The sequence below is a fragment of the Somniosus microcephalus genome, chromosome 1, assembly GCF_052327205.1.
Source record: "Somniosus microcephalus isolate GS21.2 chromosome 1, FLI_Smic_1.0, whole genome shotgun sequence".
Classification (NCBI taxonomy): Eukaryota; Metazoa; Chordata; class Chondrichthyes; order Squaliformes; family Somniosidae; genus Somniosus; species Somniosus microcephalus.
The window spans coordinates 256,948,550-256,963,183 of NC_140987.1; the positions used below are offsets into that span (position 1 = coordinate 256,948,550).

At 50.3% G+C, this 14,634-nt stretch overlaps 1 protein-coding gene across 4 annotated transcripts in view; it reads left to right on the plus strand.

The window, feature by feature from the left end:
* Nucleotides 1-14,069: 14,069 nt before the first annotated feature.
* Nucleotides 14,070-14,634, plus strand: part of LOC147124738 (TBC1 domain family member 15) — a 100,045-nt gene continuing 99,480 nt past the window's right edge. For 2 of the 4 annotated variants that reach the window (XM_085992469.1, XM_085992478.1), the window contains exon 1: nt 14,070-14,545. In XM_085992469.1, coding sequence (XP_085848595.1) covers nt 14,158-14,545 — 388 coding nt within the window. In that variant the 5' untranslated portion in view covers nt 14,070-14,157. The remainder of the gene's footprint in view (nt 14,546-14,634) is intronic. The other 2 variants (XM_085992457.1, XM_085992463.1) reach the window with 1 other exon arrangement.

Below are 14,634 nucleotides of genomic sequence, written 5' to 3' on the forward strand. Positions count from 1 at the left end.
CTATTGCAGTCCTACGGACCATATTTGCCAGGAACGGCTTGCCAGAGCAGATTTGCTCTGATAACGGACCACAGTTTGTGTCCGAAGAGTTTCGAAGATTCATGAAAAGGAATGGGGTAAGGCATTACACATCCGCCCCGTATCATCCAGCCACAAATGGATTGGCTGAGAGGTTCGTACAAACCTTTAAGAAAGCCGTAAGGGCCATGTGCGATGACGACATTCCACTGCAGCATAAGGTGGACAATTTCCTGTTAGCCTACAGAAATGCGACACATGCAGTCACCAACCAGACCCCGGCCATGATGTTCTTTAACCGAAGGTTGAGATCTCATCTGGATTTGCTCAGACCAAATGTACGAAGAGATGTTGAGAATAAGCAATTCCAGCACATCAATGAGAAGCCGACAAGGAGCTTCAATGTAGGGCAACCAGTCTTGGCCCGCGACTACTGAACAGAGAAATGGCAACCAGGAACGATATGCACACGGCAGGGGCCACTAATGTACACAGTGGATGTTGGGGAGAACATTGTGAGACGCCATGTCGACCAGATCCTAGAGTCACAGGAACGAGTCAACCCCATGTCTCACGCACCTGGTGATGAACCCGACATACAGGTAGCATCTACCCCAGAAACAGTAGCATCGGAAGCTGATGAACCAACTGACGACAGGGGGCCTCCGCACCAAGAGCAAGACACTCAGGAAAGGCGCTATCCAGAAAGGATCAGGAAGCCGCCCCAAAGACTGAATTTATAAATGGACTATTTTCAGTTAATGTGCATGTTAAAAGTGTTAATTGTTAAAATGAATGTTATGGTACTGTTAATCTAAAAGGGGAGGAATTGTAGTGTATGTACCTTTAAGGGGAGAACTACTTTTTACAGCTCCTGTATACTGTAGTACCGGCAGTGACCATACCTGTATATAAACCCTGAGTAGGGATCTGTACGTTTAGTTTTAGAGTAACCCTCATCCAGTAAACACCTGTTGATTGTTCCCTGCAGTCTCGAGTCTAGTTATTGAAGGACACACAACATCAAAATACACGGATCTAACACTCCAGCCCAGCAACTCCTCCAAGATCTCTGCGCTCCTCCAATTCTGGCCTCTTGAGCAGCCCAATTTCCATCACCCCACCACTGGCGGCCGTGCCTTCAGCTGCCTAGGCTCTAAGCTCTGGAATTCCCTTCCTAAATTCTCCGTCTCTCTACCTCTCTCTCCTCCTTTAAGACGCTCCTTAAAATCTACCTCTTTGGCCAAGCTCTTGGTCACCTGTCCTAATATATCCTTATTTAGCTCACTGTACCAGATCCATCCACACACTGCACTCCATCCTTCTTGTGGTGTTTGTCGTGAAACAACTTTGTCTTTGCAGGTGGAAGTGATCTAGAACTAAGGAAGAGTATTTAGATCTCATCCTGAAGTGTGTCCTCCAAAATCAATTGTCTAAACTGTGCACAGTTCTGGTCTCCATATTATAAAAAGGATGTTAGAGGCACTGGAGAAGGTGCAAAAAGGATCTACAAGATTGATACCAGAACTGAGATGTTATACTTATCAGGAAAGGCTGAACAAGCTGGGGCTCTTTTCTCTAGAAAAGAGAAGGCTGAGGGGTGACCTGATAGAGGTCTTTTAAGATAATGAAAGGGTTTGATAGGGTAGACGTAGAGAAAATGTTTCCACTTGTTTGGGAGTCCAAAGCTAGGGGCGATAAATATAAGAAAGTCACTAATAAATCCAATAAGGAATTCAGGAGGAACTTCTTTACACAAAGAGTGGTTAGAATGTGGAACTCGCTGCTACATGGAGTAGTTGAGATGAACAGCATGGATGCATTTAAGGAAAAGCTAGATAAGTACATGAGAGAGAAATGAATAGAACGATATGCTGATAGGTTTAGATGAAGAAGGATGAGAGGAGGCTCGTGTGGAGCATAAACACCAAAGTGCCTGTTTCTGTGCTGTAAATTCTATGTAATTCTCTGTAATATTGACAGATGTTAAACATGTTGATGTTTAGATAGATCTGATGTAACAGGCACTTCACAAAAACCCTGAGGCTTAAAGACAGAGGGGGAAAAATTCCTCCCTTTAGCAATGCCCGTTAGCGCCAGTAGTTAATGCGCATTGAGAGTAGTACCGACAGGGCGAGGCAACTCCGGCGCCGCATGCCAAATCTGGACCTCTGTAGCGCTGCCGGTAACAGCTATCGCTGGGGGCCTCAATGCCAGGGAGATCGTGACGTCAGTGAGTGTTCCACACTCACTGACGCCCGATTTCCCAAATTGCTTTTAGCCACTTACCTCAGCGCCTAGAGTAAACACCAATAGGGAGAGCTGGTGTGCAGCACCAGGAAGCTGCCTGCAGAGACATTATTTAAAGGGATCATCAGTAATCACTCGCACCTGTCAGGTTAGTGCAGTTTCAGTGACTTTTTGTTAGTTTCAGCTATTGCAACAGTTTCATTGGGTAATTTCAAGGTTCTTTTGTATCAGGAGTCTTGTGGCAAGTAGAAAGTAGCTACATTTATTCTTCAAAGATTCAAACTGCAACACTTGGTAAGATTAATGGAGGCTGTACTGGTATGCCACCTTGCCCTCCAGGATCTATGGTGGAGGGAATGTAGGCAGCGAGAAAGATGGGAACGTGTGCGCAGAGGGAGGAGGACAAGGATGAGGAGGAAGAAGACAAGGAGGAAGAAGACAAGGAACAGGAGGGAGGACGGAGGCAGCCGGGCAATCGGCATTCTGGACGGGCTGTCCGTGACTGGCTCATCAGACTCCGATTCACATGAATGAAATCCCAGATCCCCGTAGCTCACCACATTCCCATCATACAATCCCTGTCTCATGGCGTATCACAGTGTCCTCCTCAAATCAAATCAAATCAAATCAACTTTCATTCTCATTGTTAGTGCACAAGTGCAGTACAACGAAATGTAGGCTTGCGGCTCCTGAGAGTGTACATTTAGATTAAGAGCACAAAGGTGAAATGAGAGAGACCACAAAATATTCCAAACACCATTAATACATTTATCTATAAACATATCACACATATCACATGAATTCTAATAATGAATGATGCTTGTGCCTGCCATAGTTGAGTAGCTGTCATTTTGTGCAAGGTATGAGATGTGAGTGTTGCTAGGTAGAGATTGTTGGTGGGCGAGTGCTGGGGGTGTGGTAGTTTTGCAGTGTGTGCAGCTTGTGGTACAGATGGTGGTATGTAGCATCTGTTAAAGCCTTTAATCCCCCTGACCACCTGTGTGAGCTTGTTAAACTTCCTCCTGCACTGGGTGTGGGACCTGGGGACCACAGTGCTGCCCATGACGTGGTGTGCCATCTCCCTCCACATAGTCCAACAGACTTGTGGCAAGGGCCTCCTGCCAGTTGGTACAGGACCACCCGGCGCCTTCTCTCCATCGCTAAAACCAATGCTTCCAAAGCTTCATCGGAAAACCCCCAGGTTCTCTTCCTGGGGCGGCAATCTGCCATCAGCATTTGTAAATAAGTGCTCCTTCTCTTGGTCCTTCTTCTCATGGTTGTTGAGGCAGCTGTATACCCAACAATGCTGAGAAAAGCAGTGAAAAAAGCCTGTGGCAATCATTACTTACGTTTAGACTACACCCAATTTTGGTCGATCTTTTCAGTGTATCACCAATGAGCTTGGGTTTTTAGACTAGTGATGCGCCTCAATGACTTCAAGACTCAAAGTTAACTGAATAAAACAAGGCTTTTATTAGCAAAGAAAAGATGCCTGTGGCTTCACCTAGCATGCTGCTGTTCTGCTGCAAGACAAGCCTGGGCTTGTCTTAAGTAGGGCCAGGTATGGGCGGAGCCGACACACAAAGTGGGTGGTCCACTATACACAATACAAGGTAAAGCACCGGAGCAGGCAATACAATATATGTAGTTAACTACAGAGTCTGATGAATGACATATTTCATCACATTCACCCCTTCTACAGATTTAGTCTGTCCGGGGGTGTGATAGTCCTCTGTGACCAACGTAACGGTTGCAGTGCCGCGGGTGCCGGCTGGGTGTCCCGGGTGGTCTCCTGGGTCTCTGCCGGGGGTGTCACCGGGGTTGTTGAAGGAGTAGGTGGTGGGGGTACCGTTGGCTGGTGTTCTTCCGGGGGTGATGAAAGAATAGTGGGTGGAGTGGGTGGGTAATAGTTGTTGTGGTTGTTGTGGTTGTTGTTGTTGTTGTTGTTGTAGTCATTGTTGCTGTTGTTACCGGCTGGGACGAGGTCTTTTATGGACACAGTGTCCTCCCGTCCGTCGGCGTGCCGGACATACGCATATTGTGGGTTGGCGTGGAGCAGGTGCACTGGCTCCACGAGAGGGTCCGTCTTGTGGCCCCGCACATGCTTCCGCAAGAGTACCGGACCTGGGGTGGAGAGCCATGACGGTATGGATACGCCTGAGGTGGATTTCCGGGGAAACACAAACATTAGCTCATGAGGCGTGGCATTAGTGGCGGTACACAATAGTGACCGTATTGAGTGGAGCACATCTGGGAGGACTTCCTGCCAGCGGGAGATAGGGAGGCCCTTGGTCCTTAGAGTTAGGGTGACTGCCCTCCATACTGTCCCGTTCTCTCGCTCCACCTGACCGTTACCCCGGGGGTTGTAGCTGGTGGTACGGCTCGTGGCAATCCCCTTGGACAGCATGTACTGGCGTAGCTCTTCACTCATGAAGGACGCCCCCCTATCCGTGTGGATATAGCTTGGCATCCCGAACAGGCAGAACAGGCTGTTGAGGCATTTAATGACCGTGGCGCTGGTCATGTCTGGGCAGGGGAAGGCGAATGGGAAACGGGAGTATTCGTCCACCATGTTCAGGAAGTAAACATTGCGGTCGACGGATGGGTGGGGGCCCTTGAAATCTAAGCTAAGCCGCTCGAAGGGCCGTGTAGCTTTGATTAGGTGGGCTCTATCAGGGCGGTAGAACCGAGGCTTGCACTCAGCGCAAGTGCGGCAGTTCCTGGTCAGGGACCGAACTTCCTCAATTGAGTAGGGTAAGTTGCGGGACTTTATGAAGTGGAACAGCCGCGTGACCCCTGGGTGGCAGAGGTCATTGTGGAGGGTCTGTAGCCGATCCCCGGTGGCGTTGGCACACATCCCTCGTGAGAGGGCGTCGGGGGATTCGTTAAGGGCCCCCGGCCGGTATATGATGTCGTACTCGAAGGTGGAGAGCTCGATCCGCCACCTAAGAATCTTATCATTTTTAATCTTCCCCCTCTGTTTATTATTGAACATAAACGCTACCGACCGCTGGTCGGTAAGTAGGGTGAAGCGTTTGCCGGCTAGGTAGTGCCGCCAGTGGCGCACTGCCTCCATGATGGCTTGGACCTCCTTTTCCACGGAGGAGTGTCTGATCTCGGGCCCCTGGAGGGTCCTCGAGAAGAAAGCTACGGGCCGCCCCGCCTGGTTGAGGGTGGCCGCCAGGGCAAAGTCAGACGCATCACTTTCCACTTGAAAGGGAGTGTTCTCGTCCACTGCCTGTAGCGTGGCCCGCTCAATATCCTGCTTAATGCTTTTGAAGGCAGCATGGGCCTCAGCAGAGAGCGGGAAAGAGGATGCTTTCAAGAGGGGGCGGGCTTTATCAGAGTAGTTGGGGACCCATTGGGCATAATACGAGAATAACCCCAGGCACCTTTTCAGGGCTTTGGGAGTGTTGGGCAGGGGCAGCTCCCGTAGGGGGCGCAATCGGTCGGGGTCTGGTCCGATTTCCCCATTCTCCACCACGCTGCCTAGTATGCAGAGGCGCGTGGTGTTGAAAACGCACTTGTCCTCGTTGTAGGTGAGGTTGAGTTTTTGTGCGGTTTTCAGAAACCTCGCGAGGTTTGAGTCGTGGTCCTGTTGGTTGTGGCCGCAGATGGTGACGTTGTCGAGATAGGGGAAGGTTGCCTGCAAGTGGTGGTCATCGACCATGCGGTCCATCTCCCTCTGAAAGACCGAGACCCCATTCGTCACCCCAAAGGGGACTCTGAGGAACTGGTAGAGGCGTCCGTTTGCCTCGAAGGCAGTGTATGAACGGTCCTCTGGTCTGATAGGGAGCTGGTGATACGCTGACTTGAGGTCGATGGTGGAGAACACCCGGTATTGGGCGATTTGGTTCACCATCTCGGATATGCGGGGTGGCGGGTAGGCGTCTAGTTAGATGTTGACTGTTTGACTATAGTCAATCACCATCCGCTTCTTCTCGCTACCCCTCACCACCACCACTTGGGCGCGCCACGGGCTGTTGCTGCATTCAATAATGCGCTCCCTCAGGAGCCTGTCTACCTCGGTCGCGATAAACCGCCTGTCCTCCCAGCTGTACCTTCTGCTTTTGGTCGCCATTGGCCGGCAGTTAGGGGTAAGGTTCGCGAATAGCGAAGGCGGCTTTACCTTCAGGGTAGCCAGACCGCACACTGTGAGGGGCGGCTGGGTCCCACTGAAATTGAGCATGATGCTTTGGTGGTGGCACTGAAAATCCAGGCCCAAGATCACGCTCACACATAAATCCTTCATAATTAACAGTTTAAAATTATTATATACAGTGCCTTTAACGGACAATCGTACCGCGCAGTAACCCGCAATAGTCGATATCTGGGTTTTGTCGGCCATAGAGATCCTGCCCTGAGTAGGGACTATAGTTAGAGAGAGTCGTTGTACCAGATCAGGGTGAATGAAGCTCTCCGTGCTCCCGCTGTCAATTAAACATTTAACCTTGCACCCGTTTACCTCGATGTCCACCATTGATTTGGATAGTGGGTGCGGTCTGGACTGGTCCACTGTGATCGACGCCACTGTAGGGCCCTGATCGGGACAAGATGGTGGGCCACACGAGGCCGGGTAAGATGGCGTCCACGATGTCTGCTTGCGAGATGGCGGACCCCACGAGGTCGGACAAGATGGCGTCCAAGATGGCCGCTCCCACGGCGCGCACGCGGCGGTGGCGGTTTTGCCTGCGGGGTTCCCTCTGCACACCTTCCCAAAGTGCCCCTTCTTACCGCACTTACAGCAGGTGGTGCCTTTCGCCGGGCACAGGTTCCTGGTGTGCTTCGGCTGCCCGCAGAAGTAGCATTTGGGGCCCCGATGCGTCGCGGCGGTCGTAGGGCTTCTGGGGGGAGAGCAGGGCCCCGACGGTGTTGGGCTACCGGGCGGGGAAGCAGAGGCGGCGTGGGCCGCGCGGCCTGACGAGTAGGAGTCAGAGTTCTTCTGAGCCACATCCAGCGATCGCGCTGTGTCCACAGCCTGTGTCAGATCTAGGCCCGTTTTCTCTAGCAGTCTCTGCCGGATGTAATTAGAACTAAGGCCTGCGATAAAGGCATCCCGAATAAGCTCGTCTGTGTATACCGTGGCTTTCACGTCTTTGCATTTGCAGTCTTTGCCAAGCACTTTTAGGGTGACTAGAAAGTCCTCTAGCGACTCTCCGGGTCGCTGTGTGCAGGTAGCAAGCAGGTGCCTGGCGTACACCTCGTTGGTAGGCCGCTGATAGTGGGCCTTTAGAATGTTGCAGGCATCCAGGTAGGTGGCGGCGTCTTGGATGAGTGGAAAAACCCGGTGGCTTACCCGATTCTGCAGGATCCCGAGTTTCACATCTCCGGTGGCTTTAGAGGCTGTGACGGCTTCGGAGTTGGCCATAAAGAATTCCAAGCACTGGAACCAGTGTCCAAACCGTGCCGATGCATCCGAAGCATGCGGGTCCAAATCCAAGCATTCCGGTTTTGAAAGTTGATCCATCGTTAAAGTTTGCTAATAAAATTGATGCGCCTCAATGACTTCAAGACTCAAAGTTAACTGAATAAAACAAGGCTTTTATTAGCAAAGAAAAGATGCCTGTGGCTTCACCTAGCATGCTGCTGTTCTGCTGCAAGACAAGCCTGGGCTTGTCTTAAGTAGGGCCAGGTATGGGCGGAGCCGACACACAAAGGGGGCAGTCCACTATACACAATACAAGGTAAAGCACCGGAGCAGGCAATACAATATATGTAGTTAACTACAGAGTCTGATGAATGACATATTTCATCACAACTAGATTTATGGCTCCAATCATTTTAATGAGGACGAATATTGCGTGCAGTCTAGACAATTTTCACCTGACGCTAATTCACCATTTTTAGTCTAAGCACTGCCCATTCCTTGGCTATAACAAATTTTTAGCCCAGAAACATTGTGCATTTGTTGCATCCACTTGCAGTAGAAGCAGTAAATAAAAAAAGCTTCTTAAGGCTACATATAACAAACAATAAAACCTATCAGTCCTGAGACACTTCCCTTATAGCATGGGAGCTGAATAAACATTCTAATTTTATAAAGTTGCCTGTTGACAGGGAGAATCCTTCACAAGTTCATGGTAGGCATATGGATGGATTGAGTAAAAAGGGAGAGGTAGGCAGATGGATGGAGGGATTGATTGAGTGAAAAAGGAGGTAAGCAGATGGATGATGGAATGAATGAAAAGGAAAGAAAAAATAGTTTGGAATGATTGATGAGAGAATGAAAAAGGAGGTAAGCAGGTGGATGAAAAGAAAGACTTGCATTTATATAGCAGCTTTCACGACCACTGGACATTCCAAAGCACTTTACAGCCAATAAAGTACTTTTTTGAAGTGTAGTCACTGTTCTAATGTAGGAAACGCAGCAGCCAATTTGCACACAGCAAGCTCCCACAAACAACAATGTGATAATGACCAAATAACCTGTTTTTTAGTGATGTTGATAGAGGTGGGGTAGCATTGCTGGTTAAAGAAGAGATTACCACAATTGTAAGGAAGGATATTAGCTCTGATGATGTGGAATCTGTATGGGTAGAGCTGAGAAATACCAAGGAGCAGAAAACGTTAGTGGGAGTTGTATACAGACCCCCAAACAGTGATGCGGAGGTTGGGGATGGCATTAAACGGGAAATTAGAGACGCGTGCAATAAGGGCACAGCAGTTATCATGGGTGACTTTAATCTACATTTAGATTGGGCTAACCAAATTAGTAACAATACTGTGGAGGAGGAATTCCTGGAGTGTATACGGGATGGTTTCCTGGACCAATATGTCGAGGAACCAACTAGAGATCAGGCCATCTTAGACTGGGTATTATGTAATGAGAAAGGAATAATTAGCAATCTTGTTGTGCGAGGCCCCTTGGGGCAGAGCAATCATAATATGATCGAATTCTTCATTAAGATGAAGAGTGAAGTAGTTGACTCAGGGACTAGGGTCCTGAATTTAAATAATGGAAACTACGATGGTATGAGGCGCGAGTTGGGTAGGATTGATTAGGGAATGTTACTCAAAGGGTTGACGGTGGATAGGCAATGGCAAACATTTAAAGATCGCATGGATGAACTACAGAATTTGTTCATCCCTGTTTGGCATAAAAATAAAACAAAGAAGGTGACTCAACCGTGGCTAACAAGGGAAATTAGGGATAGCATAAGATCCAAGGAGAGGACATATAAATTGGCCAGAAAAAGCAGTAAACCTGAGGATTGGGAGCAGTTTAGGATTCAGCAAAGGAGGACAAAGGAATCAATTAAGAGGGGGATGTGCGGGTTAGGTTGATTGGACATGATAAAAATTGGCCCTTAGTGTTAGGGGGGATTAAATACGTGGGGTTACGGGGATAGGATAGGGCTTGGGTGGGATGGCTGTCGGTATAGGGACCGGGTGCTAGGGTTTGGATGATCAGCCATGATCTTGTTGAATGGCGGAGCAGGCTCGAAGGGCCGAATGGCCTACTCCTGCTCCTATCTTCTATGTTTCTATGTTTCTAATTGATGGGATTGAAGGCCGATAAATCCCCAGGGCCTGATAATCTACATCCTAGGGTACTTAAGGAAGTGGCCCTAGAAATAGTAGATGCATTGCTGGTCATCTTCCAAAATTCTATAGACTCTGGAACAGTTCCCGTGGATTGGAGGATAGCTAATGTAACCCCACTATTTAAAAAAGGTGGTAGAGAGAAAACAGGGAATTATAGACTGGTAAGCCTGACATCGATAGTGGGGAAAATGCTAGAGTCCATTATAAAATATGTAATAGCAGAGCACTTGGAAAACAGTGACAGGATCAGACAAAGTCAACATGGTAAATCGTGCTTGACTAATCTACTGGAATTTTTTGAGGGTGTAACTGGTAGAATAGATAAGGGAGAACCAGTGGATGTGGAGTATTTGGACTTTCAGAAGACTTTTGATAAGGTCCTGCATAAGAGATTAGCGTGTAAAGTTAAGGCACATGGGATTGGGGGCAAGGTACTGACTTGGATAGAGAACTGGTTGGCAGACAGGAACCAAAGAGTTGGAATAAACGGGTATTTTTCCAAGTGGCAGGCAGTGACTAGTGGGGTACCGCAGGGATTGGTCCTAGGACCCCAGCTATTCACAATATATATTAATGATCTAGACGAGGGAACTAGATGTAATATCTCCAAGTTTGCAGACGTCACAAAGCTGGGTGGGCATGTGTGCTGTGAGGTGGATGCCGAGAAACTCCAGTATGATTTGGACAGGTTGGGTGATTGGGCAGAAGCATGGCAGATGCAATATAACGTGGATAAATGTGAGGTTATCTACTTTGGTGGCAAAAACAGGAAGGCAGATTATTATCTGAATGGCAATAGATTGGGCGAAGGGGAAGTGCAACGAGACCTGGGTGTCCTTGTGCACCAGTCGCTGAAGGTAAGCATGCAGGTGCAGCAGGTGGTTAAGAAGGCAAATGGTATGTTGGCCTTCGTAGCGAGAGGCTTTGAGTACAGTACAGGAACAAGGATGTCTTGCTGCAGTTGTACAGGGCCTTGGTGAGACCACATCTTGAGTATTGTGTGCAGTTTTGGTCACCTTATCTGAGGAAGGATGTTCTTGCCATGGAAGGAGTTCAGCGAAGATTCACCAGACTGATACCTGGGATGGCAGGAATGACGTATGAGGAGAGATTGGGTCGATTGGGCTTGTACTCGCTGGAGTTTAGAAGAATGAGAGGGGATCTCATTGAAACTTACAAAATTCTAACAGGACTGGACAGACTAGATGCAGGAAGGATGTTCCCGATGGCGGGGGAGTCCAGAACCAGGGGTCACAGTCTAAGGATAAAGGGTACGCCATTTAGGACAGAAATGAGGAGGAATTTCTTCACGCAGAGAGTGGTGAACCTGTGGAATTCTCTACCACAGAAGGCAGTGGAGGACAATTCATTAAATATATTCAAGAAGGAGTTGAATATATTTCTTAAGGCTAAAGGGATCAAGGGATATGGGGAGAAAGCAGGAACGGGGTACTGAATTTGGATGATCAGCCATGATCACATTGAATGGCGGAGCAGGCTCGAGGGGCCAAATGGCCTACTCCTGCTCCTATCTTCTATGTTTCTATGTTTCAAGGGCATCTGCAGTCTCAGTTTCTGACACTCAGCAGCCTTCCCCCAGCCTTGCTGCAACCACTGGGGTCCCATTACGGAGGAGCTGCAGCGTGGGAATGGGCCAATCTCGCAAGCGAAGCAGATCACCCTCGAAGGGCAAGAAGTAGGAGGTGTGACAAAATGTTGTTAATTGTTTTCTTGAAGGCCGAGGATCGTGGTCATATTTTTGTTACTGTTTTGGTCATTGTCTCCAGGTTGTGAGAGCCAGTTATGTGACTGACTGTTTTTTTGGGGGGTTCTTTCTATTACTTTGTCATGCGGGAAGGGTACACAGTTTGTTAAATAAAGAAGTGTCTTTATTCAGAATGTGCATGTTTGCTCTTTGAACTAGTTGTTGCCTTGACCGGCTTAGGGGTTGCGGCACGGTTCCATTCAGGTTCTTTGAATGGCAGAAGCCATTCCCTCAGAGGGGGCCTAGAAGCGACTTGCTATAAGCCGCTGACGGACGGCCCTTGCACTTTGTGCCTCCCTCTCTGCTGGTGCTCCAATGTCTGGTGGCATTGGCTGAGTCCTGAGGATTGCCAGGTTATGCAGCATGCAGCACACAACAACAAAGTGGGAGACTCGCTCAGGTGAGTACTGAAGGGCTCCTCCGGAATGGTCCAGACAGCGGAACCATTGATTGAGCACGCCGATTGTGTGCTCAACGATGTTCCTGGTAGCTTGATGGCTCTCATTGTATTGTTCTTCAGCAGGGGTGCTGGGCGAACGGAGCGCGGTCATCAGCCAGGTGCACAGAGGATAGCCCTTGTCCCCGAGAAGCCAGCCTCCTGGGTGAGCCGGGGCCTCGAAAGGTCTGCCACAGAAGTCTGGCGCAGGATGAAGGCGTCGTGGCTGCTGCCTGGAAAGTGGGCATTGATAGCGAGTATCAGCTGTCTGTGGTCACAGACCAACTGGACGTTCAACGAATGGAACCCCTTCCGGTTGCAGTAATCCTCGGCATTCTCTTGCGGCGCCCGCAAAGCCACATGCGTGCAGTCAATGGCGCCCTGGACCATGGGGAAGCCTGCTATTCTTACAAATCCCATTGCACGCTCTTGCTGCTTGTCCAGGGTCATGGGGAAGGAGATGTACTGTCGTCTCCTTTTAAAGAGGGCATTCGTGACTTGGCGGATGCAGCAATGCACCGCGAACTGGGAGATATTGGCAATGTCCCCAGTAGCGGATTGAAAAGAGCCGGTGGCATAGAAGTTGAGAGCCACTGTTACCTTCACTGCCACCGACAGAGACGTCCTACTCCTCAGTTGAGGCTGCAGGTCTGGCTGAAGCAGGTGGCAGAGCTCAGTGACCACCTCCTTGCTGAATCGCAGCCTCCGAAAACACTGCTCCTCAGACATATTGATGTATGAGAACTGTTGGCGGAAAACCCTGGGAGCGTAAGGTCTCGTGTGCCGACGCCTGTTGGCCCTCCTCCGTCTGGCCATGATTGGCACTCTCTCTCTGCGTCTCTGTGCCCTCAATGTAATGGAGAAGCACGATGTTCCCATCCATTGCAGCCCCCATAGTATGTGGCCACTCAAAGTTATGCCGGTGAAAAAGCAAAGCAACTACAAAGCTCTGGTCAGAAGCCAAAAGTACCTCAGCGAGCGCTGACTCAATGCAGAAATCTCTCTCCCTTTGTCTCTCTGCAAATCTCTCTCTCTCTCAGAAGTGGTCCAAAAATGGCTACCACAAAGAAGCCAGGAAGAGCCCCCTTTAAATAGTACCCCCCCAGCCCCACAGTGACTGGGAACCATTCCAGTCAACCTGTCGCTGGGAGCGACAGGCGGAAAGGAGGGGGGCGCCACTGAATTTCCGGTCCGGGGCGCCCCAAGGGCGTTGCACTCTGAAATGACGTCAGGATCTGCGTGCGCAGCTGAGCGGGCGTTGCGGTTTAGCGCCGCCGCTAAATGTCCGCTCAGTTTCGCGAGAGGCGCAGGTATCGCCGCGCCCGGGCGCTAGCCGCATCGCGCCCCACTTATCGCCCTCTTAAGGCGCTAACGGGTGGCGCTAACAACTGAATTTCTCCCCCATAAAATTCTAACAGGACTAGACAGACTAGATGCAGGAAGGATGTTCCCGATGGCGGGGGAGCCCAGAACCGGGGGTCACAGTCTAAGGATAAGGGGTAAGCCATTTAGGACAGAGATGAGGAGGAATTTCTTCACCCAGAGAGTGGTGAACCTGTGGAATTCTCTGCCAAAGAAAGCAGTAGAGGCCAATTCATTAAGTATATTCAAGAAGGAGTTAGATATATTTCTTAAGGCTAAAGGGATCAAGGGATATGGGGAGAAGGCAGGGACAGGGTACTGAGTTTGGATGATCAGCCATGATCTCATTGAATGGCAGAGCAGGCTCAAGGGGCCGAATGGCCTACTCCTGCTCCTATCTTCTATGTTTCAATGAGGGATAAATATTGGTCAGGACACCGGGGAGAACGCCCCTGCTCTTTGAAATAGTGCCATGAGATCTTTTCCGTCCACCTTAGAGGGCAGACCGGGCCTCGGTTTAGCGTCTCATCCAAAAGACGGCACCTCCGATAGTGCAACACTCCCTCAGTACTGCACTGGGAGAGTCAGTCTAGATTTTTGTGCTCAAGTCTCTGGAGTGGGCTCAGAGGAGAGAGAGCACAACCCACTGAGCCAGGGCTGAAGTGAATGAAAAAGGAGGTAAGCAGATGGATAGATTGAGTGCGAAGGGGAGATGATCTGATCCCGGTGCAGGTGGCGCCCGGGAGCTGACTGTCCTCAGCCGGGACGGCAGGGGGCGGGAATGAATGAGGGTTGTGGCCGCCCTGGGGGAGGGAGAGCCGGCGCCGCCCCTCGGAGCCATGAGGACGCGGACGGGCTGATGGAGCTGAGCGGGGGTCAGAGCCTGGCCGGCGAGCGGAGTTTGCGCCGAAGTCCCGCAGTGGCGCACCGGTTGCCCCGGGCGCTGGCTGAGGGAGAGGCCCAGGCGGAGCGACCCGCCCCCGGGCAGAGGGAGCAGGCGGCGGCCGGGGAGGGCCTTTGCGGCAACATGGAGGCGGCGGCGGCCGCCGGAGGAGGAGGAGGAGGAGGGAGAGGCCCCGGGCTCAGTCCGGAGACCTTCCCGTTGCTATTCGACTCGGACGGCAGGCTGGTGAAAGAGTCTCAGTTCAGGAAACTCATCTACAAGGAAGGTGAGTGATTCCCCCCACCCAGGGTATAAGAGCTCACCAGGGAATAGAGGGGTGTGATGCCTCCAGGGTAGAAGAGCTCCCTAGGGGAT